This window comes from Anguilla rostrata, chromosome 4 (genome assembly GCF_018555375.3).
Source record: "Anguilla rostrata isolate EN2019 chromosome 4, ASM1855537v3, whole genome shotgun sequence".
In the NCBI taxonomy this organism is placed as follows: domain Eukaryota; kingdom Metazoa; phylum Chordata; class Actinopteri; order Anguilliformes; family Anguillidae; genus Anguilla; species Anguilla rostrata.
In genome coordinates this window covers 17,647,001-17,671,953 of record NC_057936.1, presented here as the reverse complement: position 1 = coordinate 17,671,953, position 24,953 = coordinate 17,647,001, and the positions used below count along the sequence as shown (strand labels likewise).

At 42.6% G+C, this 24,953-nt stretch overlaps 1 protein-coding gene across 4 annotated transcripts in view; it reads right to left on the bottom strand.

Moving 5' to 3' along the window:
* Positions 1-24,953, bottom strand: part of map3k22 (mitogen-activated protein kinase kinase kinase 22) — a 42,908-nt gene that overhangs the window by 11,412 nt on the left and 6,543 nt on the right. Inside the window, exons 2-12 of one of the 4 annotated variants that reach the window (XM_064331052.1) lie at positions 22,243-22,326; positions 21,198-21,242; positions 20,808-20,852; positions 11,649-11,758; positions 9,189-9,226; positions 5,829-5,928; positions 5,273-5,389; positions 4,301-4,421; positions 2,500-2,633; positions 1,973-2,046; positions 546-607 (exon numbers count right to left, since the gene is read on the bottom strand). In XM_064331052.1, the coding sequence (XP_064187122.1) occupies positions 546-607; positions 1,973-2,046; positions 2,500-2,633; positions 4,301-4,421; positions 5,273-5,389; positions 5,829-5,928; positions 9,189-9,226; positions 11,649-11,758; positions 20,808-20,852; positions 21,198-21,242; positions 22,243-22,261 (865 nt within the window). In that variant the 5' untranslated portion in view covers positions 22,262-22,326. Of the gene's footprint in view, positions 1-545; positions 608-1,972; positions 2,047-2,499; positions 2,634-4,300; positions 4,422-5,272; positions 5,390-5,828; positions 5,929-9,188; positions 9,227-9,367; positions 10,276-11,648; positions 11,759-20,807; positions 20,853-21,197; positions 21,243-22,242; positions 22,327-24,953 lie in introns of all 4 variants that reach the window. The other 3 variants (XM_064331053.1, XM_064331055.1, XM_064331054.1) reach the window with 3 other exon arrangements.

Sequence of the window (24,953 nt, the reverse complement as noted above, 5' to 3'; positions counted from 1 at the left end):
TCTTCTCGACAGATTGCAAGAGCTGTGTTAGCTTCACTGAGCGTGCTCCTTCTGTTCTATCAGATGAGAAATCTTAACCAGGCCTCATAAGCATGCTGTTAGAGATGCCCTGTTAGAGCTGCTTCTCTTCTGTGCTCGGAAAGAAAAGAGCAGAACATAACAGATGGGCAGCTTCTCTTGCGGATCAGAGCGATTCCCTTCATCGGTTCTGCATACTTCACTATCAGAGTTATTTTACACACGACATCCTTAAAATTCCTCTTTTCATTATGACACATCATCTTTTTGTAGTCACTGAAAAACTTTCAGTTAAATTAAGAGGCAAAAAAATGTATTTTCAATACTCGTGCGATGAACACTATGTCCGCAAACAAATATGAATGCCTCACAAGTTCTCGTTATCGGTCAAAATGTTCGGTTGTACATCTTTCTGTCTGCAGAATAGAGCAAATTAATAAAAGCTTCTAGCCGGCTCCACCATTAATGAGGCCGTTTTATCGACTGCAGCTTGGCAGAGAAAAACAAAGCAGCTTTCTGCGCCTTACCGTTGTATTCATAGTTGAGGTTCAGATAATTGTTGTCCCTGTTGGCCTGGGAGAATGGAGGGCTGCAATGACACAAGCAAAAGAAGACAAATGACCCCGGTTATTTTTATCTGTGATTCCTGCATTTTGGCATTGAGCAGAGTTCACGCTAAGCTCTCTGCCCCACTTTCCATCCTGAGCCCACTTTTATTTCACACTGAAGGTCCGCAGATCTGTACTAGCATCACGCTGACTTTGCCAACCTGATTTTGTGTGTGTGTGTCTGTGCACACGCGTGTGTACATATGCATGTATCTGCACGTGTGTGGATGTGTGTGGGGATGTGTGTGTATACGCATATGTGTTTATTCTGTGTGTGTGTGTGTATGTATGTCTGTGTGCGTGTCCAGGTGTTTAAGTATGTGTGTGTGTGTGCATGCATCATATTTTTGTATGAATGTACATGTTAGCATATGCATGTGTGTGTATGTGAGATTTAATGTGTGTGCATGCATGTGTATGTTTGAGAGTGAATGTGTGTGCATGCATGTGCATGTTTGAGTGAATGTGTGTGCATGCATGCATATTCTTGAGAGTGATTGTGTGAGCATGTATGCGTATGTTTGAGAGTGATTGTGTGTGCATGCATGTGTATATTTGAGAGTGAATGTGTGTGTATGCATGTGTATGTTTGAGAGTGAATGTGTGTGCATGAATGTGTGTGTATGTATGCGTATGTTTGAGAGTGATTGTGTGTGCATGCATGTGTATATTTGAGAGTGAATGTGTGTGTATGCATCTGTATGTTTGAGAGTGAATGTGTGTGCATGCATGTTTATGTTTGAGAGTGAATGTGAATACATGTATGACTTAGGACATAGTCCGCCTCTACTGCAGCACACAATCCACACGGTGTGTGTGTGTGTGTGTGTGTGCATGTGTGTTCATGTGAGTCCATTCCATGTCAGTCTGGGGCATTCTCTGTAAAAGGTCATGTCTGCAGCGGCGGTGACTAAGCCCCAGCCAGAGCGCCTGGGCAGACGGAGGGCCAGGGAGACGCAGGACAGCACACTGCCGGGAGAAGTTTCCATGCAGCCCTTTCCTGCCATTGTTCTCCGTTCCAGCGTTGAGATAAGGCGCGTGCAGGTAGTGCCGTTTCCGGCTCCCTCGCTGCCTCGCCGATAGCGGGGGAATCCAGGCGCTAAGATAAGGGCACCGTTGCCATGGAGACCTGGTCGGTCTCCGCAGCATGGCGACCTGACCCAGACCCCTCAGTTGGCAGACCACTATATTGTCCCCATTACTGATAACTGAAAATTTTTCTGTGCTGTTCCCTTGCAGAACTACTATTGCTATAATATCTTCATGGGAACACATACGTGCATGCACACACACACACACACACACACACACACACGTACACACACAGTACAGTAGTGATGGCTCACCTGTCCAATGACTGGTTCAGTGATTGACAGCTGCTGGACAGAGAGTCCTCCGCACTTCCAAAGGGTTCCAGCATCTAGGAAAAGGAGAAATTTCCATGTTTCATCCTTGTTTTCCACAATCTGGTTTCATTTAATCAGTTGCTGTTTTAAATATAATGACAATCTGAAAGCAATCAAAAGCATAGTAAAAAGAAATCTTTATGTTGGCGGTGGCCCTAAAAAACACTGAGGGCTCACTAATGATAGTCTCTGACGACCAAACATAGGCGTAGGCTTCATTTCAACTTTGGGGGAGACGCACTGCTGGACCACCTAGTCTCTCATAGTAAGACGTCACGCTAGCTAGCTAGCCTAGCAATGAAATCACATGAAAATATTGGGGGTGACACGTCTCCCTGTCTCCCCCCAAACCTATGCCTATGAAACCCGTGCCTGTCCCCGATGGGTCGCTGGGGTAAGCGAGAGTGGAGTGCGGGGGGGGGGGGGGGGTTTGGGGTTTAGGGGCGGGTTGCGGAGCGGGGACTCACGGTGTGATCCAGGGTCTCAGGGATGAACTCCCCCTCGCTGTGGATGCTGGTGTAGGAGCCCTGCCGTGCGATCTGCTGCTGCTCCTCGGGGACGCTGCCCGGAGGAGGTGAGGTACGGCCAGTGTGCAGGGAGCCTGGGGAGCGGAGAGGGGGAAGGGGGAGGAGAGGTGGAGGAAGGGGGAGCGAGGAGGAGAAGGGCCCACAGAGTGAGAGAGAGTATGTTTACTGGGGTATGTTTACTGGGATAAAGGAAAGGTGGATTTGGGGGATGGAGGGGAGTTACGTGTTTAACACCACGCAGTGGGGTTGCTGACACCCTGCCCCAGAGTGCTACTCGATCCCCCAGCTCTCTCTGATCCTCACGCTTACTCTCAGTGTGAAAAGAGGCTCACGGGGAGAAAACACCCTCACGGAGAGAAGCAGAATTCGACCTGCAGAGAGCGCGTTTAGACATGAAAGCTCCGTGAAACGCTGCCCCGCCGTGCGCGCCTAACGCTGCCCCGCCCACACGGCGCGCCGCAGCCGCCGGCCGCGTAATTCCATCAGCCGCCGAAAAAAAACTGCGGGCGGCGAAGCGGCTCCAAGAGCGTCCTGGGTATTCTTTGAAAAGGACAGGCGCTGAGAGCTCACACACGGTTCGGGCTCGGGAGAGCTAAAAGTTGCAGATGGAATTTAGGCAAGGGGTAAATGAATTTATTTGAGAGTGTACCCAATACTGCGCTGTACTGAAATATAGAGATTCAAACCTCTATTGCCACTATTGTTCACTTTTAATTGTGAGTCCTCACACTTCTACCAACTATTGGCAGAACGTACTGAAGGATGAATGCACTTAAGGTACACTGGATGTTAAACTAAAAAATATATAAATACTACCCTCTGCATCTTCTTAACTGGCTGCTAGGAGAATAAAAGTGCCAATGACAGGCAATTTGATCCACTGGTGTGGCAGTGCTAATTGTAAGAAACCTAGAAAAAATAAATAGAAGGCCATAACTCCTGTAAATAGCCGAACATAAATAACAAAGCCATGAAAACAAATTCCGTCTGATAAGGGCTGAGGAAGGTAACACAGAGTTTGCGTCTGCCCTGGTTATCAACCATATTGCCTTTTTTAACGCACCAGGATTAAAGTTACTCAAGTGGCTTAGTACATTATTGTTGTGAGGTGTCTACAAAGCAGATTATTTGCACAGACAATCTGCTTCAAGCTCTGATGCTTCAGATTTGACCTTCGCCGTCCCTCTCAAAATGCACCAATGAGACACCAGATCCTGCCACTCTCCTGCTCTGAGTTGCATAAAAATGAGCAGGTCTCCATCATTCCCGACAAGTCCTGACAGACCGCTCAGATATTGACTCTCTTTGAAGGATATGTCAGAGAAGCCGCTAGAAACGTCGCATTAAGACAAATCTCTCCCACAGCACGAGTACTTGAATCCCAAATTTGAAATGTCTGACGGGCGGCATTGCTTAAATGTTTCTGCACGTGCGCCCTTGCTCTGTCCTGTACGATCCCTGTGTCTGTCACTGCACCAGAGCTACTGCCAGGGCCCTTATTTTGCATTCCATGCCTCTTTTGCAACAGGCTACAAATGATTAACCATAAAGAATATCACTCAACACAGCTTGCACCAGATAGTATCTCAATCTGACAAACTGCCCTTCAGAAGATCTTAGGTGACTCAGACAATTAGGCCATGGAGTTCTATAATGACCTTTGTTATGTAAAAGTGCTTCATAAAGTTCTGTTGAGAGGATCGGCAGAGTACTCCAGGGGAGGATTTTTTGCTTTCCTTACCTGTAGAGTGTTTGCGCACCCTCTCTGAGCCTTTGAACAGGGAGCCCTTCAGGTCTCCCAAGGACTTGGATGATCTCATCTCACTGTGTTTATCAACTCTGCCATTGACCTGTAGATACTGCTGGTAGGTTGAGAGACAGTCATAGCGCCAGAGAGAGAGAGAGAGATTGTGTCAAGGGGAAGAAGTGGAGATGGGACAGAGAGAGGAGAGGGAGTTAGCTCGAACAGATACAAATAGTTACTTGCCTTTGGGCTACATTCTATCAAAACAATATTTGTTACAAGACTGAATTTCAGACAGCTTGTTTGCTTGTCTTACTACTTTTGGTTCTGACAATCCAGCGTGGAAACTATTAATAACCACTATAATTTTTTTTTTTATTGACTGCTATGGCACAATTTTTCTTCACAGAGAAAATCGGAGTAAATCAGACCTGACTACTGCCTCACCCACTCAAAGCAGTTTTTCAACATTTATTTATGTGCTGACAGAAATAAACTACACTCCTGTCAAATGATTTTGAATACACTTTGACATACTGCTAGTATCTCCCAGGGGTTTCAGTAGCAGAATTATTGTTACACCTGTACAGAATGCTAATGACACAAAATACTTTAGAATGCTAATCAAACCTAATCAACGGAATTCTTTAATTTCTGAAGAGTAACATTAGGGAAAGTACTTGGAGTGTTCATCTAAACATGCAAGGAGGAATTCATATAATCATTGCTCAGCAACAGTGGTGTTTCTGTATTCCTGTTACACATGACCAGCAACTTTCTTTCTCAGGAGAGGAACAGACAGAGGATAGACACTGTACAGCAGAGCAGGGAAGTATTTTGGAGAAAAGCCTTGCTGTAGTACTACAACTTCGGCCTCAGCTCTCACTCAGTGTCCTCCATTCGTTGCTGTAACATGTTGGCCATATCACAAAGCTGCTACAGTAATGTTGCCACTCTGTAGTGGCTCACCTGGCTGCTCTTGGGGTTCTTGAGGAGTATTCTCAGCAGGCTGTTGACTGCAGGACTGCAGTCAAGGATCTGGACTGCCTTATCCAGGTCCTCCTGGCACTTCAGCGGAAGAAGGTGCTGGAACACACATACGCACATGCATGCACACACACACGCACACACACAGACACACATGCACAAACACACACACACACACACAAATGCACAAACACACACACAGACATTCAGATTGAGAGGCCAAACCCACAGAACAACTGCAGGATATCAGCTGGTAGGAGTGGCATAGCTAGGCTAACAGCTACCATTATGTTGCTGAAAAACTGCATTTGACCACATTTTAATTAACCTTTATTGACACAATATTATTACTGCATATTCACCCTATCTAATGCAGTCCTATTGAATTTTTAGAAGAAAATATACATTAAGTATAAAATGTATTCAGGTACTGGGGACCAAAGACATTCTAACTCGTCATTATTGACATGTATTTCTGGACAGGAAGTTGTCACGGTTTAGTGAAGTTATTCCTGTGCCTACGGAATGTCAGCTGTACCTCTTTGTCGACATAGAACAAGTCCATTTGTTGACCGAAAGCATCCATCACCTTCTGCAAGAGCTCTTTGAACTTCAGTGGCCTCTGGAAGGGCAGAATTCTGGGGGAGAGAACAGGGGTGGGGTCAGTCTACAGTTGGTCTACGGAGGCTTTATTTAGATCAGGGGCTGAGGGTAGAGCTCACAGGCATGTGTAACATTTGGGACCTCACTGTCATGAACGGGAATGTAGAAGAGGAAGTCCAGCACACTCTGCGGACCCCTCATGAACCCCCCACGCATCTCCTGAAACCTATGACCAAGCCATCACTCAACTTCATTCGCTCTTACGAGCTTTTTATCGTTCTCCTGGTGCTCTCATATTGTTCTTAATCACCAAACCCTCAAGTCTACTCAGTTAATAACTTGAGGCAAATTAAGTAATCCATCAGAACAGATCCACTGATAAAAGGAGGTCCGGACGGTAATCTCCAAACTCCTTTCTCTCTGAGCCAAGTAGTGAATCTGAAGTTATCAGCCTCCATACCGTGCGAACAAGCATATTTTCTCTACTCAGTGTAGAATATGTGTGCTTGAAATATGGATAATGCTGCGCAACAGCAGTGTACAGTAATGTGACTCACTTGCGTTTTACATCGTGGAGATATAGTATGATCTGAGGTGAGGACTACCTGTGTGGTGTGATTGTGTAATTTCTGTAAGAACCAGGCTCCATTGTGATTCCACACTGGCATGCTCACACCCCACCACTCCCTGTGTCGCTATAGCGACAGGAGTGATGAGTGAGAGGTCAGATAGGGAGTGGGGGTGGGTAGGGGCAAGGTGCCACGAGGTCATTAATCAGTGTCAGGAAAAGGAGAGGCCTGGGCCGTGCTTCTGGTGGCGAGGTCTTAATCAGCTAATGTAGGCCAGCGTTTCAACACGAGCAGGCTCCGCGTTGTGGCAAGAACAAAGGCAGATGGGGAACTTCCTCAAAGGAAGGCAAAAAAAAACTATAACAGCAAAAATCCAGCAGGAAACCTGATTTCCCTCGTTTTTTAGTATGTCTGTCCCTTAAAAGGGGTCTGAGAAGAGGCCTGCGGAACAGCCCTTTGTGTCTGCGTTCTCTCGCTGCCGGTTTCGCGGAAATCGTCGGCTACAGTCGGCTCGCGCATCGCTGAAAGTTGGGAACGTGACGCGGTTTTGGTTTTGGCGACGTTATCTCCTGATCGGAAAATGCTAATTCCCCTATCTTAATGAGCAGCCAGCGCTGGCTCCGCGTTGGTCTCCGTTCTTGGAATGTCTTCCCGGCTCCAGATCAGAGAGATTCAGCGCGACCGGATTGGCCCCGTGCGCCCGATGCAGTCGATAGGAGGGGAGATGAGAGCAGACGGCCGGGCATCGGCGGTGGCGGGAGGGGATTGTAAATGATGCGTTTCCTTCCGCGCTGAAGCCGAAGCACAGATAATGAGCTCCTCTACACTTTTCACCCGGGTAAGAGACCCCGGCGGCTGCTCGATGCGGCTCCAGTTCTCCAGCGTTGTTCCAGCAGCTTAACTTCCACCATTTTAAACCCAGTTTCACAAATGTATCCAATTATGCCTCCGCAGTATCTGATGCTCTGAAGCTGAGGTGCCCTCAGCTGTCTGCCTTGACAAAAAGTCCCCATTCTAAGAGCCTGGTACACTCTCCACGGTGTTCAAGGTTACCCTACACTCTTTCATACAGATATGCTGTACTGTACCTAACACAAAGGCTTTTACTCATCAAAAAGATGCGATTCTGTCATATTTTTGTTGTCTTATGCACACTACCGACTTTCCTAAATCATGAAAAATGGGGGGGGGGACAAATATAATTAAAAAGAGTACAAATACATTTCATCAAAATTATGATACGTAAGTTATTCTTACAATCAAGGACAGTGTTATTTCAGGCTACAAATGCCTTGAGGATGTTGTCATTCTTCCAAAATGATCCCCTCACAGTAACTAACAATGCTTGGGCAGCATGTTTCACCCTTTTCCATCTGGTTAAGGAAATGACACAGAAACACTACGGTCAAGAGGTCTCAAGAGAGACTGATTAATTCCGGGATTCCTTCAACATTTGTCCTTAACTTTGGCTCCCACTTCAGTACAGTTGTTTGTGTTCAGACAAATTTTGATTGAATCCTGGCCTGAATCTTCTGGCTTTGTCAACTGAAGAGTCTCTTTTTTCTGTGCAAGATAACATCTATTTACTGAGAACACAGTGGAGAAAAACTTACTTTTCACAACAGGAATGTCAGAAAAGCTGTGAATGTTCAGAATATATACCAATATACCAGTGACCTGTGGTGAGCCATTTGATTGTGCAGTGCACCACTCTGGGTGATTACAGGAGACCCTGATTTACACCGTGTAGGTCTATATTAGAAAGTGACCTCCCAAAAGAGGGCACAGATTGAGTATTGCATTCACCAAAAAACTGATCCAGGATTGGCCTTTATCACTAATCCTAACCTCAGCAATTACAAGAAAAAATACAGGACTGATCCAGAGTCAGTGCTTGAATACAGAAAACACCTACAGTATGATCGTGCTATTCATGTGCCAAAGTCCCAGAGAGCCTAGTGTGTAAATAGCAGGTTAGATGCTGTGTTGTGGTGAAGACTCAGGAAGAGTCAGCCTTTGTGTTTGGCCTGCATTGAGCTGTCACAATACATGCATGCACACACATGGACAAAGTGGTTGCAGTGAGAACCCCCACATTAGAAAACCTGAATTGGATCCATTTTAGACAGTTTGTTTATCATTTGTTAAAATTCTTGCAGACAAAAGGGATACATCCAAATCGATGAATTCTTTGTTTAAAATCACACACCAGAAAATCTATTAAAAATTCACCTCAGGTACAACTTCACCTCAGATTTTGAAGTCTAAACTGATTCATATTCTGCTATTATTATATGCGTTGGAGGATGCATGTCAGACAAACAAAAAACAAGCAAAAAAAATTTGCATTCAAAGTTCATTTAAGTGTCATAAAATATATAAATTCACCTCTACTCCTAAGTAATTCTGTCACACTGAGCTTATTTCTAAATGCCAGAGGCGTGTGCATCCTTGTGGCAAACTGTAGCGAAGAGGGTGCCTTAGGGACTCTTCACACGGTTCAAGCTTTGCAAACTCGTTCACTGTTGATGTATGTCTCCGACTGTGCAAACCGCAACCAAACCATAAATGTCAGATAGGCCATTTTTCAGTGCTTTGGGTGCTTTGGCACAGTTTGGAGATTCAAGGCTTGCATTGAACTGAGGTACAATTCACGGCAAATCCCAAAGCAGAAAAAAACCTGGCTTGAATCAAAAATTTAAAATAATATGAAAATTCCAACTCACCGTTTCTCCCTCTCATGCTCCAGCTTCACCCGCAAGTCCTGAATAAAACCAACAAAAATTAATTAAAATAATGGAACATGAATTCATGTATAATGTGAGGATGAACACAATGTAGATAAGTCAACATTTATTTTTAAATAAATCTTTGTTAATAATATCAACATGTGATGATGGTGTACTTTTCAAAGCTGGGGAGTGTTGAATTGGACTTTCTGTTTCTCTCAAATAAGAATAAACACATTCTCAGAAAATGAATAGAGCAAAGTGGGAACTGTCAATGTGATCTGTACTATATAAAACTGTGAAATATGAAATGTTTTTATTTACATGGATTTAATACAATACTCATGCTCAAAAATTACACATAAAACCAGTAACACCAAAACAATGCATATACTGTAAGGACAACTCAAAACATGGGCTTGATTAGTCATGTAGCAACCAAAAAAAAGGACATTACTGATTTCTGTGGGCTGAAAATACCGAAGTGCTTTTTATGACGGCAATCTGCGAAAAAAACATAAATTCCATGTGGTCATTATGACAGGAAGTAATGCAGACTGCTATCACGTCTGAGGCTGGGAGCTCAGGTTTTGTTGGTTTACCGAAGGCTGTGTCCCAGCAATAAGGGAAGCGGACTCACACCAGGACCGCCCATGTCACCTCCGTAGGTTTACGTAACACAGTAAGCGCAGCTTGTCCTTTTTTAGTCAAGCGCAGCCCAATCATCATTCCACAGCCAGCACAGAACAAGAAAGCAGCGAAACCCAGGGATACAGAGCGAAAGAAACCACTCGGTCACTGGATTGGAGAGCCAGTCCAGAAAGGATGTGCGAGGCTACGCTTTATGCTACTAGCTTAAGGACACCGCTGAAAAAAATCAAGCAACTTTATAGCATGCTTATAGACATGAAATGCAAGGCGATCACAATTCCCTATTGCTTACTTGCTAGGCTGGGTTGACACATTTCTTTCTTGGCTTTTGTGGGTCAGTGCTGAGAGGAATAGAGGGGCTTGGCTGTTTTATCTCTCTCTGGGTGAGTTATTTGTCTTGTGGTTTCTATGTAGTGCACTGAATGGCTGCAGTCTGAATAGAGCAGCACACAATACTCAGGGGACAAGGGAGTGTATGAGCAAACATCAGGAAAGCCAGGGGAATATATAACCAGCTTTGTGTAACATAGCCGGGTCATAACAAAGCAGAAGATACGAAATCCCCAAGTTGCCTCATATAACACACTTTCAACAGTGCTCTGTATAAATCTGTTCAACTGAGAGGATTGTTACAGGCCAACCGAGGACAGACATTTACACTACTTACTATAGTCACAATTAGTTTTACTGTATTAATGTGAATTTTTTTACTTTTAAATAAGAAATCTGATAGATTTATCTATCAGGGTATCAACACATTGTTGAGCCCTTAAATTAATTCCATGACATAGGTCAATGTACACAGTTGCTTGGAGTAATTATCAGTTAAACTACTGTAATAACAACATAATCAAAGGTACGCTAACACATCTGGATAACATAGAACAAAGCATGTTGTATAATAATACTAATATTTGTACCTTTTTTCTTTTTTAGCCCCTAAACAATAAAGTTATTCAAAAGCAAGTATGTTTCATTTGGAGCCAGAGCCTAATTTCTCAAGTATCTTTATTAAAATGTAGAAGCATGCTTAAAACAGGGTTTATAACTTCTGTGAAGAAAAAACTGAAAAACTGAAGTGAAAGTTTCACAACCATAGATACCTGCAACTGTGAAGACAGCACTGATGATTTCATCAGCTCTAGTATACTCAGATCCTCATAAGCCATATATCTCGAGCTACGTCATTAATAGACCGTTACAGTGATGATGACTTTCTGTAGGCCAACCCGGACATTTCCTCCACCATGGGTTCCCTCGGCAGATTTCCAATACTTTTTTTCCCATACACAACCGCCGTTCAAGTTTCCAGACTAGCCCACCTGCATGCGATGGCCGTTGTAGTTTCAATATAGCAACTTTTTAGCAACTTATTTTTTTAAAGCACACAACAGTTTCGAAATCCACGGTTGAGATATCAATGGGTGTAATTTATCTTGTAGAACAAAACTTTAAACTCTCTTAGACTTACGTTAACCACAGACCTAATTTTTGGCAGAAAACAAAATCCCAATGGGAAAAAAGCACTGGAAATCTGCAAAGGGAACCTCAAAAATACTTCTGGGATTTAGGACTACAAACTGTAACACTCTATTGCTTGTAGGATGTAGGATCTAACCTCACTTTAACAGAATTCTATGATCTGCAGGGTTCATTAACAGTGAGAATGCATGGGCAGCAACTGCTTCAACAATGCTTCCTGTCATCAAGGTCCCAACGTAGTCAAAAGTACAAGCAGTGTCTTAGTAGTCCAGGTTTAGCACCACCAGTTACAGTGGATAGCGGATAGGTAGGGTCATACTGTACCTGTTTAAAGAGCAGAGACTTATTCTTGGGCTTGCTGTTGTTGAGCTGAACACAGCGACGACCCAGGGCAGCCAGGTCCATCATGATGGAGTTGAGTGCCTCGACCTCATCTATGGATAGATTTAAACCTGGTCAAGCCTGGACTAAAATGGGGGATACAGGCTATTACTGTCATCACTCATTCAAGCTTAGCTGTTTCAGGCAGAATTTTTGATTAAACAAAACCTAGCTAAAACTGTGGTGTATCTTTTGTAGACATGCACCATTTTTTTTATTAGGAGCTACATAAGGCTGAAAAAACTCAAAAATGATTATCTGGTTTCATGTATGACTTAATATTTTTGCAAAATTGTGTCAACCACCTAAAGAAAAAATGGCATTCAAACAGTTATTACTTTTCTTGTGTGGGACTAAAACTGGTGTAACTCATTCATCCGTGGTAAGAAGGAATTAGGCTAAATAGTCATTTTCTGCTTATATCCATTATTTTGCCCCCTGGAAAGTGAAAAATCAATCTAGGAACCAAAAGTGGCAATGCAGAATACTTGTGTAGGTCAACGCAAAAATTGTTAATATATGTATATATATATATATATGTACACACAAAAGCTCTGGGTCATTACTAAGTGTAAAGCGTCAGTGTGATGTGGCCCAAGGAGCGCCTCCCTTCAGTGGTATTCCTCCTTAGTCCTCAGTCAGAAACCCTGCTCTGCCCATGTTACGGTCTGCTTTATCTGTGGCCATTACTGAGGAGCTGGAGAATGTGTTCCACCTGCCCGTTTCCCTCCAGTATACTGTAACGGTCCCGCACGCTTCACCCTTGGGGCAAATCTGGGAATGTGCTGATGTTGTGAGTCGGGGCACCATGGATACATCTACATATTGTGCTCCGCAGCACTACACGTGTCTGCCTTTCTTCCAACACCGTGCTAAAAAGGGGATCTTAACGAAAACAGAAACGGCCACGGAGCAGGAGAAGCAATGCACGGACCGTTTGAAACATCTGCTGCTCCTTATTGTCACGTCGCTAATGCCGCGCGCTCCGATGTGACCTACAGCACTGTTGTGTAAACGTTATCCCTCTGTTTGGATGTATTCTGGGATTGTATCCAGTTGGACAGGCTGGGGTGATCTCACCTCACTACACGAAACAGCTGTCCAATCCTGTGTCGACTGGCACTTTTGATAGGAAAAAGTGCAAAATATTTTGTACTGGCTTGGAATCACAGTGAAATTCACACAGCAAAGAAAATAGACAGAAATTGGTGTAATTCCGACATGGAAAAAGGATAAATCAGTACCACAAAATAGTTTAATCTTAACAGAATATAAAAGCACAATACTTACTTTACTATACACAGTATACTAAAAAAAGGAAAGAGTGGAGGGTTACATGGTATTCTGAATTTACAAGCAGTACAGTACAGTTCTGATCTTTATTTTTATCAGTGGGTGTGCATCTAATTTTTCAGGAAGCCATTTATCCAGAAATGTTGCTTCATTAATCACAGAGGCAGCTAAGGGCAGGCAGTATTTGATGCCAAGTTTCCAGTTCCTCAAGGCAGGTGGGGTAAGGGTTACTTTAGCAGTGAAACAAAATAAAAGAAAATAACCAACTACAACAGTGGAAAGTAAAGGTTTAAAGTTGTCTAAAGTGACTTAAATGCCTGTGCCTATATTGGCTGACTTGAAAAATGATGCTGGTGAGACTGGTAGATATATGCACAGAGTATAAAATATGTTTTGATCCCATTTAGTTGAATAACAGGTCAATTAAAGTATGAAAGTATGAAAGTATAAAAGACTGGGTTGAAAATGTCATAATATCATCTTTTGGTTCATGATTGAGATTTCAGTGGTTCATGTTCTAAACTGTTTATGGACATGTACTCACCAATGTGAAACATTAACATATAAAAGCATGAAACAAGATCATAGTAAGCAGCAACATTATTTTAATATATGCAAAATGTCATTTTGTTGGAATAACTGTCATTTCTTTGCACACTTCCTTGTACTTTTTATGGGGATTATTGTTTTTATATGAATATTAATGGCTGGTATTAGTAGGCGTGGATGAAAAATTCAGGGCGGGGAAGGGTGTAAGCATGGCACTTGGCGTAATGTACAGTCAAAAGAGAGTGAAAGAAACGTGTTACGACACTTACGCAAGAATGAGGATGTGCTATGTACGGTGACAGCAGTGTTTATGTGTCAGGTAGTTTTGCTGACCAAATCACTTATTTTATTTAAACTTCAGTTAACCAGGGTCGTCACATTGCATGCGAGCCGTGGAGCCAACATGTCTTTGGACTGCGTATGACACTTTAAGCCTTTTTGCTACCCAATGATGTTAACTATGCTATCTAGCCAGACCATTTGACATATACATCTTCCTAGTTTAAAAAAACTTGTAATGTGGCCACAATAATACTGTACACATACAACCATGCCTCTCAATAGCAGAGGAAAGATTATACTGATTTGAAAGAACCTCAGAAAAGAATCCATCACATAGTGATAATCTAGCTTTTAACATTTACATAAATCTGCTTCACATGGACACATGTGTTATGTAGACATTTTGAATGTATGTCATGAAGACGGGTGCTTGTAGGTACATGACAGCACAGTAAAGAATTCTGCCTGATATAACAGAGCTGGATGAATATAAATAGTTTTTTAAAGAAGTGTCCAAATGTGAGCAAATAAGTTTGGACTCACTAAGAACACTGTTGGACAACCATATTAGGAAGATCAGAGGAGTATTGGAACTGAAACCATCCCTTAAACCGGGATTAAAAATCCCCTTCGCATGAAAGGTTTATGTGCCAGCAAAATACATGCTAGCCAAGCGTAACCCAAGTCATTTTCACCAGCATACATTTTTTGTAGGTCTACCGCAAAGCTTGTGAACCAAAGTAGTTTTATCTTCGACTTCATTATCAGACTGTTCGATTCAGTCCATAGGGTAGCTGACTCTCTGTCCATATATTAATCCCCCAGAGAAACGAGGGTTCGATTCCCCACTGTGGCACTTTCTGTACTGTGATGCCATCTATAATCCTCTCTGCTTTTCCTTTCCCTGAATGAAGTAAAAAATATATTAGGAGAGCACTGAAAAAAATGTTTCAGTGGATAAACCTAAATTTTATACTTCAATCCGTGACACCGTGACATTTTATTTATTTATTTATTTATTTATTTAGTATTTTTATTTAGAAGTAAAAAAATTTTGTTTATCCACTGAAACATCTTTTTTTCCAGTAAGGATTGTCTACACTCTTTAAAAAATAAGAAAAAAAAGACCTCTCTCAACCGGCACATCCTTTTTTCTGTTTTGTCATGAATGCAGCCGAGTGATCAGCACACTGATTGACATGCGTCAGGCGAGCAGTTGGGATGTCTGATCAGAGACACAGGTTCTGGGCGTCCACAGGGCCCTTCCAATTACTGACTCACATGACCATGGCAGCTAAAAGCCAGAGCCCGAGCTGTTTAGTCTTCACACTCCCTGCATGACAAACATCTAATGAAAGCACTGGAACTTTAAATAATGCAAAGCGTAGTCTCATCTGAAGATTCGCTGGAGGTAGAACCAGTACAGAGAGATGAGCTTTGGAGCTGATCATTAATCACTTCAAAGTGAATAATATTTTTTTTTAAACGATAAATCAATGGAGATGCTAAGAGAGAACAAAGCAATCTGGTTAAAAATTACAAGAGTATCACGACACCCTGTTCATAGAGGGTTTTTATATTCCTTCTTACAGTCTTTCAGGGCAACTTTTTTTCCCATTAAGCAGTTAGTGAGCCCCTACTATCTATCTTTTCAGGTCAGGTTGATATAATAAAACAAACACAAATATTTATTCCAAAAAATAAATGAAATGTGTGTTAGGCGCTTCCTGCGGCAGCAATAAAGCTACTGAGAAAGCCATTACTTACATTTTAGTGCCAAGGGGTTGTAATTGAGCCAATTATTGATTTGGGTTATTCCTGCATGACTGACAAGTCATTCACCTCATTGTTTCAGTGTGAGAGCTATGTTAGACCAGCCAAAAAACGCACCTTTCCCACAGTAACACCTGCAGGAGGGGCTGCATTCTTTGAGATTACGGGGATCTCTCCTCCGTCTGCAGGACCTCCGTGACGCTGTTTGCCTCCGTGACGCTGCCCAGACAGCTCTGCACGGACCCAGACGGGGCACGCGGTGCCTTTGATCGCGCTCCAGGAGCGCAGCAGACACAGCGCACGGCAGCCCGATCGACAAAGTCTCCTGTTTATTGAAGGTGCCGGGTTCACACAGGGTTCAGCGCAGGCTGCCGCACAAGTGCTGAGAGCCCGTCTGCTGGAATACCGGAGAGGAGGCGATGCTAAACTGAAGTGTCGATTACTAGTTACACCCACGCTAAGCTGTGTAGTAGGAGAGCCCAGTGCTTAGGCCACAGTATTTTGAGTGTAAAAAATGGCTTACGATGCTGGTTCGTTGCCTTTCAGCAAAGAGTTTTCTCTGTGTCGTTAATGTGTTTTTATGTAACATAAATACGATATAATTTACATCATCTATAATCAATAATCTCATGCACATGTCGCTCAAAGACTGTACGTCTTCTCTGCAATTCATTGCTAGATACATGACGCAATTTTAGAGGAAGCTTTTGACTCTGGACTGAAGTTTAACAGGAACTTGTGTATAATTTGTACACAAGTTAATTTTTTAATTTAGCAAACCTTTCTGAAAGTAGCCCTTTAGCTTAATTATTTACATGTGTACAGTGCAACTTGTGTGGGTGAAATGTCAATTGCTGTACTTTACTCCAGCTGTAAAGTGCATGTAGTTATTATAATAAAATCTAAATTGGCACCAGAAGCTTCCAACAGGGTAACAAATAAAATAAACATATTTTCCATCACATATAGTTTTAAATCATCTTATGTAAAATTCATGAAGATATAGCATTAAAAAAATAACAAATAGATTCACCCACACCGATATTGCACTGCAAGAAAGAAGATAATTTCCTGTATTGTAGGCCAAATTTAAATGAAACATGAATGCATGTTGGCTTCTGTGAAAACTATTTGTCTTATAGTCCAATAATAACATTACAATAATTTTTGTGGTCCAAGTTTAATTGCACTACCCCATACTGCTTTGTGTAAGCAGTTGAAATAACATATTATAGCTGTACCTCGCTCAAGGGAGCGATAGACTTGCCTCGTCTGAGATATAAACCCTGAAAGGCTCTGATTACAGGTCCATTACCACGGCCATGCTACACATTTCTTAAAATGTATCATTTAGAAGCTTTCCTATACTTTATCAGCTCTAGCTGATGAGGAAATAAAAGGGAAGCAAAAATGGTTTGCAGAGAGCAAAAGGAGAAAACTCAAAAATAACAAAATCCCCCAAAAAAATCATTTCAGATTAAAGATATTTATCATTGTTGTCACGATGGTCTTCAAAGCTGCTGACCATGACAGAACCCATTTTGGCAGTCGTTTAGCCTTCATGGAGTCACTTACATACATATGCAATCAACCCATTTAATGCACTGCTCTGGAACTGCGGCAGAGGAGTTCCCCCATTGGGACAGACTCCGTTCCAACAGCACAGGATATGCAACATTACAAATAGAATTCAATAGCATATAAAAAGCACTGTCACCAAAACCATGTAATGACAATAGTTTATGTCTATTCTATTTGTTTTCCATTATCCTTCCTCTTCAAGGTTCAAGTCTTACATTCATCGGTCAGACCTGACAAATTATGAACCTGATATAAACATGTGTGATATCTAATTGACTGCATCAACCATACAGTTCACCCCGTCCTGTAAACAGTCTGCTGTGCTTTCAGAAAATGAACATAACTAATGACCGTTTAACATTTTTAGGCTCTTTGAAAAGGATTGTGTTTGGTTTGAATGCAACATGACACTCAAATGGAAAGATATTTTTGCTTAATGCAGACACTTGAATAATTGTCTTTTTCAAAATAAAAATCCTTCTCAATTTCACAATCAATGAATACGCATTGGGCCCTATTCACAGTTTTTAAAAAAAGAAACAGCCTTTCAACTCACTCAAACGATCAGTTACAAGCATGTTACACAGCCCTCGACCTTTTCCATAAAATCACTGTCCTCATTATGAACATGCTTCAGTGGATTTCAGCAATACAATCCTGTTCACATACCATGACCAAAAAACTAATCTGAAACAACTGTACAATTATTTCTGTTGTGTACAACTATAATACTGTATATGTCTTGCATTCGCTAATTAATGGTTCCAGGCTATATTACATAATGAATACACACAATGAAAATAAGAACACAAGAAGAGAATACATGCCATAACAGTTCAGAGTCCTGTTTCACAAACATTTGAAGCTGATTGGGACTCGGCTTGGCAAGTACTCGGACAGGATAGCTCCAGGGAAAACAGATTTGCTTCGGAGGAACCAGCAGAATGCAGTCTCCTCTTTGGACCAAGTAGGAAATGAACGCAGAAGTGCAGCGAAGCAGACTGTGCAGTGGGAGATTCAGTCTTTTGGATGAGACGGTAGACCAAGGTCGAAGCTCACCGCGGTCATTAGAGACACCGTGGATTTATGAAAAGAGGAGGCCCTCAATCTGGGGCCATAATCACGTAATCATCCGACCACAGTGAATTAGCTATGCAGTCCCTACTTGCTCTGTTATTCGGGCTGTCACTGTAAAAGAAATATTTGTTCTCGTTGGCTTGCTGATGAAATAAAAATTCAATAAATTAAAAAAGAAAAAAGAAAACACAAAAAAAACGACTCAGGATTCTGAATTGCAGATGAAAACAATATGACATTTTAAAAAAAAACAACATCCAAGTAGGCAAAACCATCAGGGTTGAAGGTTTGGCAGCTGAATAGTATATGAGATTAATGCTCCTCCTCTGTCTCGACGTGTGAGACAGCTTGTCTAGTGTTTGGTGGTCTATTCTCCGAGACTCAGGAAAAGCGAGGAACTGAGAGCCATTCCTCCTAATCCGGCTCTAATTTCGGTCGAGCGAGAGGGTGGTGCGCATAGCTGAATTGGCTAAAGCCGGTTTGTTTTACACGCAGCCGGGACACGCCATTGTTCAAGTCAAAGAGTTGTGGTCTCAGTGAAACCGGGTGCTTCAGTGCTGGCTTTGATTTGAATGAGTCGAGATTAAAGGGTGGAAACTGGCAGCAAAACAGTCTCTTTTTAGATCCACGCTGGCGGGTGATCATCAGGCCACGAAATCTTGGGGAACTACGCAAAATGCAAGGAATGGTAAAAACAGCTGTAGCACACTTAACTATGGTAGGTAAACAAACGCATGAATGAATGAAAAGAAACAGCCAATCAATCAATAATGTCACATGAGTTACTTCATAGCTACAAAAAGGTTCATCTGCTCTTGGAATACTACGATAAGACGTCTAGCAAGCGAGCGAACAAATATTAGCCTCGCAGCTTCAAAATTAACCACAGCTTTGATGTTCAGCAATTTAGTCAGTGCTTCCCATGGCTTTAATAAGTGCTGTACCATCTCCTGGCTTGGACATCAGATGCAAGCCCCGACACATGAAAGAAAATGAGAACATTGTTGACAGAAAGTCCATTAGGATTTTAAGGGCAATCAACCCTTCAAGATGCTTTGATCCCCCAACGCAACGTGGTACAGAACAAGAATTTGGGAAAACAAGAAGTACGTATGAGAGCACGGGGTAACGCTGGTTTGCCCAAAATAAGAACTCCCTGCCTTAAACACAAACACAGACGGGCCATCGGTGCCCCCCTCTCCCCCCCACCCCTCCCCCTGGAAAGGGAAGCAGGCCGCGACCCCTCGCTCGCACTTCTCCGGGACGTCAGCAGCCAAGGATACAAAACAAACAGCAGGGCCCCTGTGTGGGAAAAGTGTGGTGTGACTGCGACGGGAGGCAGTAAATTAAGGCATTACATCACCCCCATGGCGTGAGCCTGCCAGGCCGCTACCCTGGGACTAGACACTAAGCCCCATCTACTCATTCTAATTCAAACACCCACACAAGTGTAAATAAGACCTCCTGCTAGCATTCTTTCCCTTATGCAGTGAAACCCACTAAGCGCTGGCAAAGAGGCACTGCGAGGATAGAAGTACATACAAGTATCCAATAACCCACTATCTCAGAATTTTAATAGCAATCATGTGAGCTTGAGCTAACGTAATAATGTTCCAGATTTCCCTCACTGCTGAGAGATCCCTGTGCTTAGTCTCGTCCTTTAAAACGTAACCGACGTCACAAGTCGGTGATTACTTGCTTTGAATGCCTATTCGTTTCTATTTCGAGGATGCGCAACTGGAGTATGACCCTTTCGCGGGTTGGAGCCGCTGAAAAAGAGAATGTTTCAGGGGAATGTTTCAGGGGAAGGTCTTGTTTTGCCAAAGAGAGTGTTGAATGAAGATGCTGGGTATTTCCTAATGGTCAGTGACACACTGCAATGGCATCCAGATGGATCAATTAGGCCAAATGTGTTCTGACTGCTAGAGGACAGGGAAGCCTATGTGCTCATCTGGAAACCACTGAAAGAGAACTGTGGCGTACAGTTTATGCTTTTGGCTACTGTGTGAACAGGAAACTATAAAAAACATAAAACTATTGTTCCTGTTTCCTTACAACTCCTTATAATGCGGACAAGAATACATTTCAAGGTAAAGCCATTTTCTAAAGCTATTTCAACAGCATTTTGGTTCATGTTGTCAAAGCAGATTTCGTTTTCAATTTACAGTTTATATTTTTTTGCGTTTGTAAACAAATGTTCAGAGCAGTATGGGGAGTTATGTTCAATGATATCTAAAATTCACATCAAATAATATTAAGTGTGTATTTTGATATTCCCTTCGTATCCTTTCCAAAGAGTAGTTTGACAACTCCTGTCAGTGCAAAAGAGCAGCATTACAAAGGTGTATGGCACCCCAACCAGGATGGCTACGTGAAAACAGTCTGACTGTATTCCAGATATATACATTACAGAAAATTCCAGAAGACCTAACTCTCATTTATTAAATGTACACCAGTTTAAGAGTGGTGAGAGTGCACCTCAGTGGTATTCATGGGTGAGATGTTGCCAATGTTACCAATGTAGCAATCACAGATGACGACTCCTACCTTGTGAGTTTCGGTGTTGTCCTGGACCAGTGGGAAAACCCTCTTCTGTCAAACAGAGGAAGACCTGGTCATATTGCACACATGACACTAACCATAAACCAGTCAGTGAAGCAGGAGACAGTGGGTGACCTTAATGCTTTTACTCAGAGGTCGCAAGGGAAGAGTGAAATAGCTGAGCTTTCATTACTTTTCTACCCTCATTTCCTCAAAATGGTGCCTAAACTGCAAGGCAAAGGAGATATATAAGCATAACTCATGCATGTTTTCAAGGAAGCATATCATATACAAGCATATCTTTCAAATGTGTGAATGTTCATTTACAGTAGGCTGTTCAGAATGTTAGTTCATGCTGATATGATGATGCAGTAGACCATATAAAGCTATACTGACCTGTTTGTGTGTGTGTGAGTGAGGGGACGCTCTGTGTGGTGGGACCTAGGGACACCAATACCATAATATTAAATGCCTATAAGAATGGCCGCTCACTAAAAAAGCCAAACTGTAGCGCTGAGTGGATTCTCGATATAAATGTGTGGCTTCTCATGAAGCCAAAATAGTTGTAGAAACTGTATCTTCAAACCTGAATATGATGTATCTGGTCTACTTGCACTTTAATTAAACTGTGACTGCTTGTCTCATGAATTTGTAACTGCAACAATAGCAAAACTTCACTGCTGAGCAAAGAGGCAGGAATTAATTACATGGTACGGAAGTGCTCATTGTGTGTTGCAGGCCCTCTGTTGCTTAAGTCATTTTAAATGCAAATACCATTTGAGAGCATCTACTTCCCCTTCTGTTCAGAGAGGCTGAGAATGTGACAACATGTATGCTGGTGCGGTGGGCATGCTCAGTACTGTTCCTCATATCACAACATGTCACTGCTTGGAAGGAAGACCTTGCAATTAGTTTTGAAATTCGCTTCGAGGTAGGTGTGTGTGTGTGTGTGTGTGTGTGTGTGTGTGTTAAATCTCCATCCTGTTTCACACTTCAGCACTGACTGAGAGGGCAAAACAGCAGCCACCTGGAACACCTTCTGTCCAGATTCCCAGCATGCATGCACACTTGCATTTGCTCTTATCAAACACAGCTAATGCCTTCACAGGAATTATTATTCAATCAGTCTGGAGGTACGCAAGAAACAATATCCTCTCATTATATAAGCACGAATGTATATTTGGCATGCAAATTTTGCTATTGTTCAACTATCTTTATTAATGCTGCTTGCAAATAAAACTCATTAATATGCAAATGCATGCAATCCCCCTACTCCAGATTGTCACATCCACAGGGGGGCAAGAAGCGTGGTGTAGAATCTGTCTGAAGTGCTGCTCCCTCCAGTCACCAAGCTGACAGGAAGTGTGCGCGCAGACGCTGGGGTGTTCTGGTACGAGGGTGGGGGTGGGGTGGGGGGGTGCCGTGTTCTCCTGTTACTCACCCATGTTTACTGTCATCATCAGGAAGTGACCGTGATGAACCCGAGCGCAGCGTTCGACTTCACTCGCTCGGCAGGCAGCTCACCCTGGGAGGGAAACGACACCTTTCAGAACGATAAACAAGGTTTTTGACAGGTGAAAACGAAGCAGCGTACCTTAAAAAATAATAAACCCTTCAACGGTCTCACAAGCTTTTAAATCAAATGCGGTCTACCATTTGGCTGAGTAGACAATTAGACAGTTAAAGGGGTCAAGGTCAACCATTATGATTCGGCTAGTATTGGGTTATTTTCATTCTCACTTACATTTTCAATACGGGATGTTAGCAGAGACAAATAAAATGAGCTAGGCTAAAAGTATTTGCACAATATCATCAATGGTTCAGTCTTTGACTGACTGCACAGTGGCATTCTGAGAATGAGTCTGTCTGCCTCTAGAGAAATTTCGGTCTTTGATGATGGCAGAGCATTTTGCCCTTGAGAGATTATTCGCCCATAATGCAAGGGGGAGCTGGCAGATCGCAACCGAATGCAATAGGTGGAGACCGCAAACCCTTCAAAGGGAGCCACAAAAGTGCAGCGCGATATGGCAGCTCTTTAATAGAGAAAGAGGGGCTGTCACTGCCACAGATGCGGGGATCCACAAATGAATCCTACATGTTGACATATGAAAGAGATAAAACAAAGAGCACAGTTTTCTTTCATTTATAACAGTCCTGCTCCCAGAACAATGCAAATGCCTGCAGTAGACACCGAGCGCAGCAAGGCAATTATAGTTTCTCAAAAGCAAAGTTATTCAAATTTTCTCTTGTGCCTTTCAAATTCTTGTTAGCGAGCTAGCATTGCAGCTCTGACATAAAATGTAAATAAAAAAACTTTACTGCTTTCTGATTTCACTGAAAGCAAAGCCCAGTATTTGTTTGCAAAAAATCTAAAAAAAGATGTGTTTTCGAGCTATAAATTTAATTTAATTGTAAAATCTCATTTTAAAGTATGACACTTGCATAATAAATATGTATTTGGTTATAATCTAGAGAAAATTACACATTGCAGTAAATGGCTAATTTTATTTTTGAAGGAAAGACAGCGGCTGTTGTCAAATCAACTGAGCATGCACTGTCACAAATACATGAGTTTGTCTCTATCCAATCTGCACAACTAATTTACCCCTTAACCTAAATACCGTTCCTAGTACTGTTTTCAAAATCAACTTTAGTTATGGAAAGCAGATATCTAAAAGTATCTTTCTGCATGATGACACAGCATTAATGGAACAGAACCAATGAACCATTACCGTCACTGTTTTTTTTAACTACAGCAACAGGAAAATACTTTATAAGGTAAAAAATGTAACCATAACAACACGCATATGCTAACTATTATAAGAAAGTGTAAACATAATCATGTTTTTGTCCTTCTAATGCGAGAAAAATTCTCAAAGTCAAACTGATTTAAACGACGCTGTTAAACAGTGACTCTGTACAGCATTTCACAACCGAAAATGAGAAAGTAGGACCACGCCCATCGACAGATTGGGGCCTGCTGCAGAGTTTCCTCTGTACATCAGTAACGCAGCTGCTCAGAGCTGAAATACGACTCTGGCGGGGCCCTGAAAGCAAGGCTTCTCCCAAAACTCTCTGAGTTTTATTAAGCTGCTTGATTTTAAAATGCGTGTTTGCGCACGTGTCTGCGGGTTTCCCCCAAACAGTCAGCGGGAAAAAATGTCCGGAGATCTCTCGAGGCTGCCACAAAGGCTTGCTGAAAGTTTCCAGAGGACATGCCAAAGGGTTCGTCGCCTGCGACAACAAATAGGCCAATAACAGCGCCCCACGGAGGAACACACAAGACAGGGGTTATAGAAGTCCCAAAACTCAGCGAGGGCCGGCTACAGTCGCAGCTAAGGACACGTTAGCATGGCCGGCTCTAATCCCTACAGCTGGCGGTACCTTCTCATCTAAGCACAGCTTCACACAGTAATCACTCTCCACCACCATAGTGTGGTTGTGCATGAAACCATATCTATTTTGAACAAGGAAAAGTATGCAATTTTAGTTGCTGCAGTGCAGCCATTAAACACACTGAGTGTATCATTGATAATGCTTAAGGTACTATCTACTGTAAAGGCCAGCAAACACATCCTTGGCTGGTCCTCCAAAATTTGTCCTTAACTTTGACTAATAACCAAAAGCAATAAAAAGCTTTTTTCCTTCACAAACATTTTGGCGAGTGCAGCAATCTCTAAAACGAAGTTGTCAAACTCAGTTTGTGAAGAAAAGTCATGCAATGCTTGGAAGCCAGCATTAAGGGCAAATGTTGATTGAATACAGGCCCTTTTAAAAGTGTGGCATTTGCATACAAGAGCAGTTCCCAGTATAACTTCAGAGGAGGGTTTTTAACCAACACTGTTTCATTTGGGGTCAACACAGCTAAAACTTAGTTATTAGCCCACAGCGAAAAAAAACTGTGGGGCACCAGCACAGAAACACAATGCGGGACAGGTGGTCTAGCCTGCCGCTTGCCAAATACCACACCAGCGCGGCGAGCGGTCTGGATGCCGCGCGCGCTTTATTTGTTCACCCCGCTGCCTGTGCCAGCGGGGTGGCAGACGAGCCATCTGTCAGATACTCAGCCCGCCGCGCGGACGAGCTCGTCTTCGACAGATCACCGGTCCGACGCTCAAAGCTATTCTTGGCAGGCGCGCACTGAGACGGACC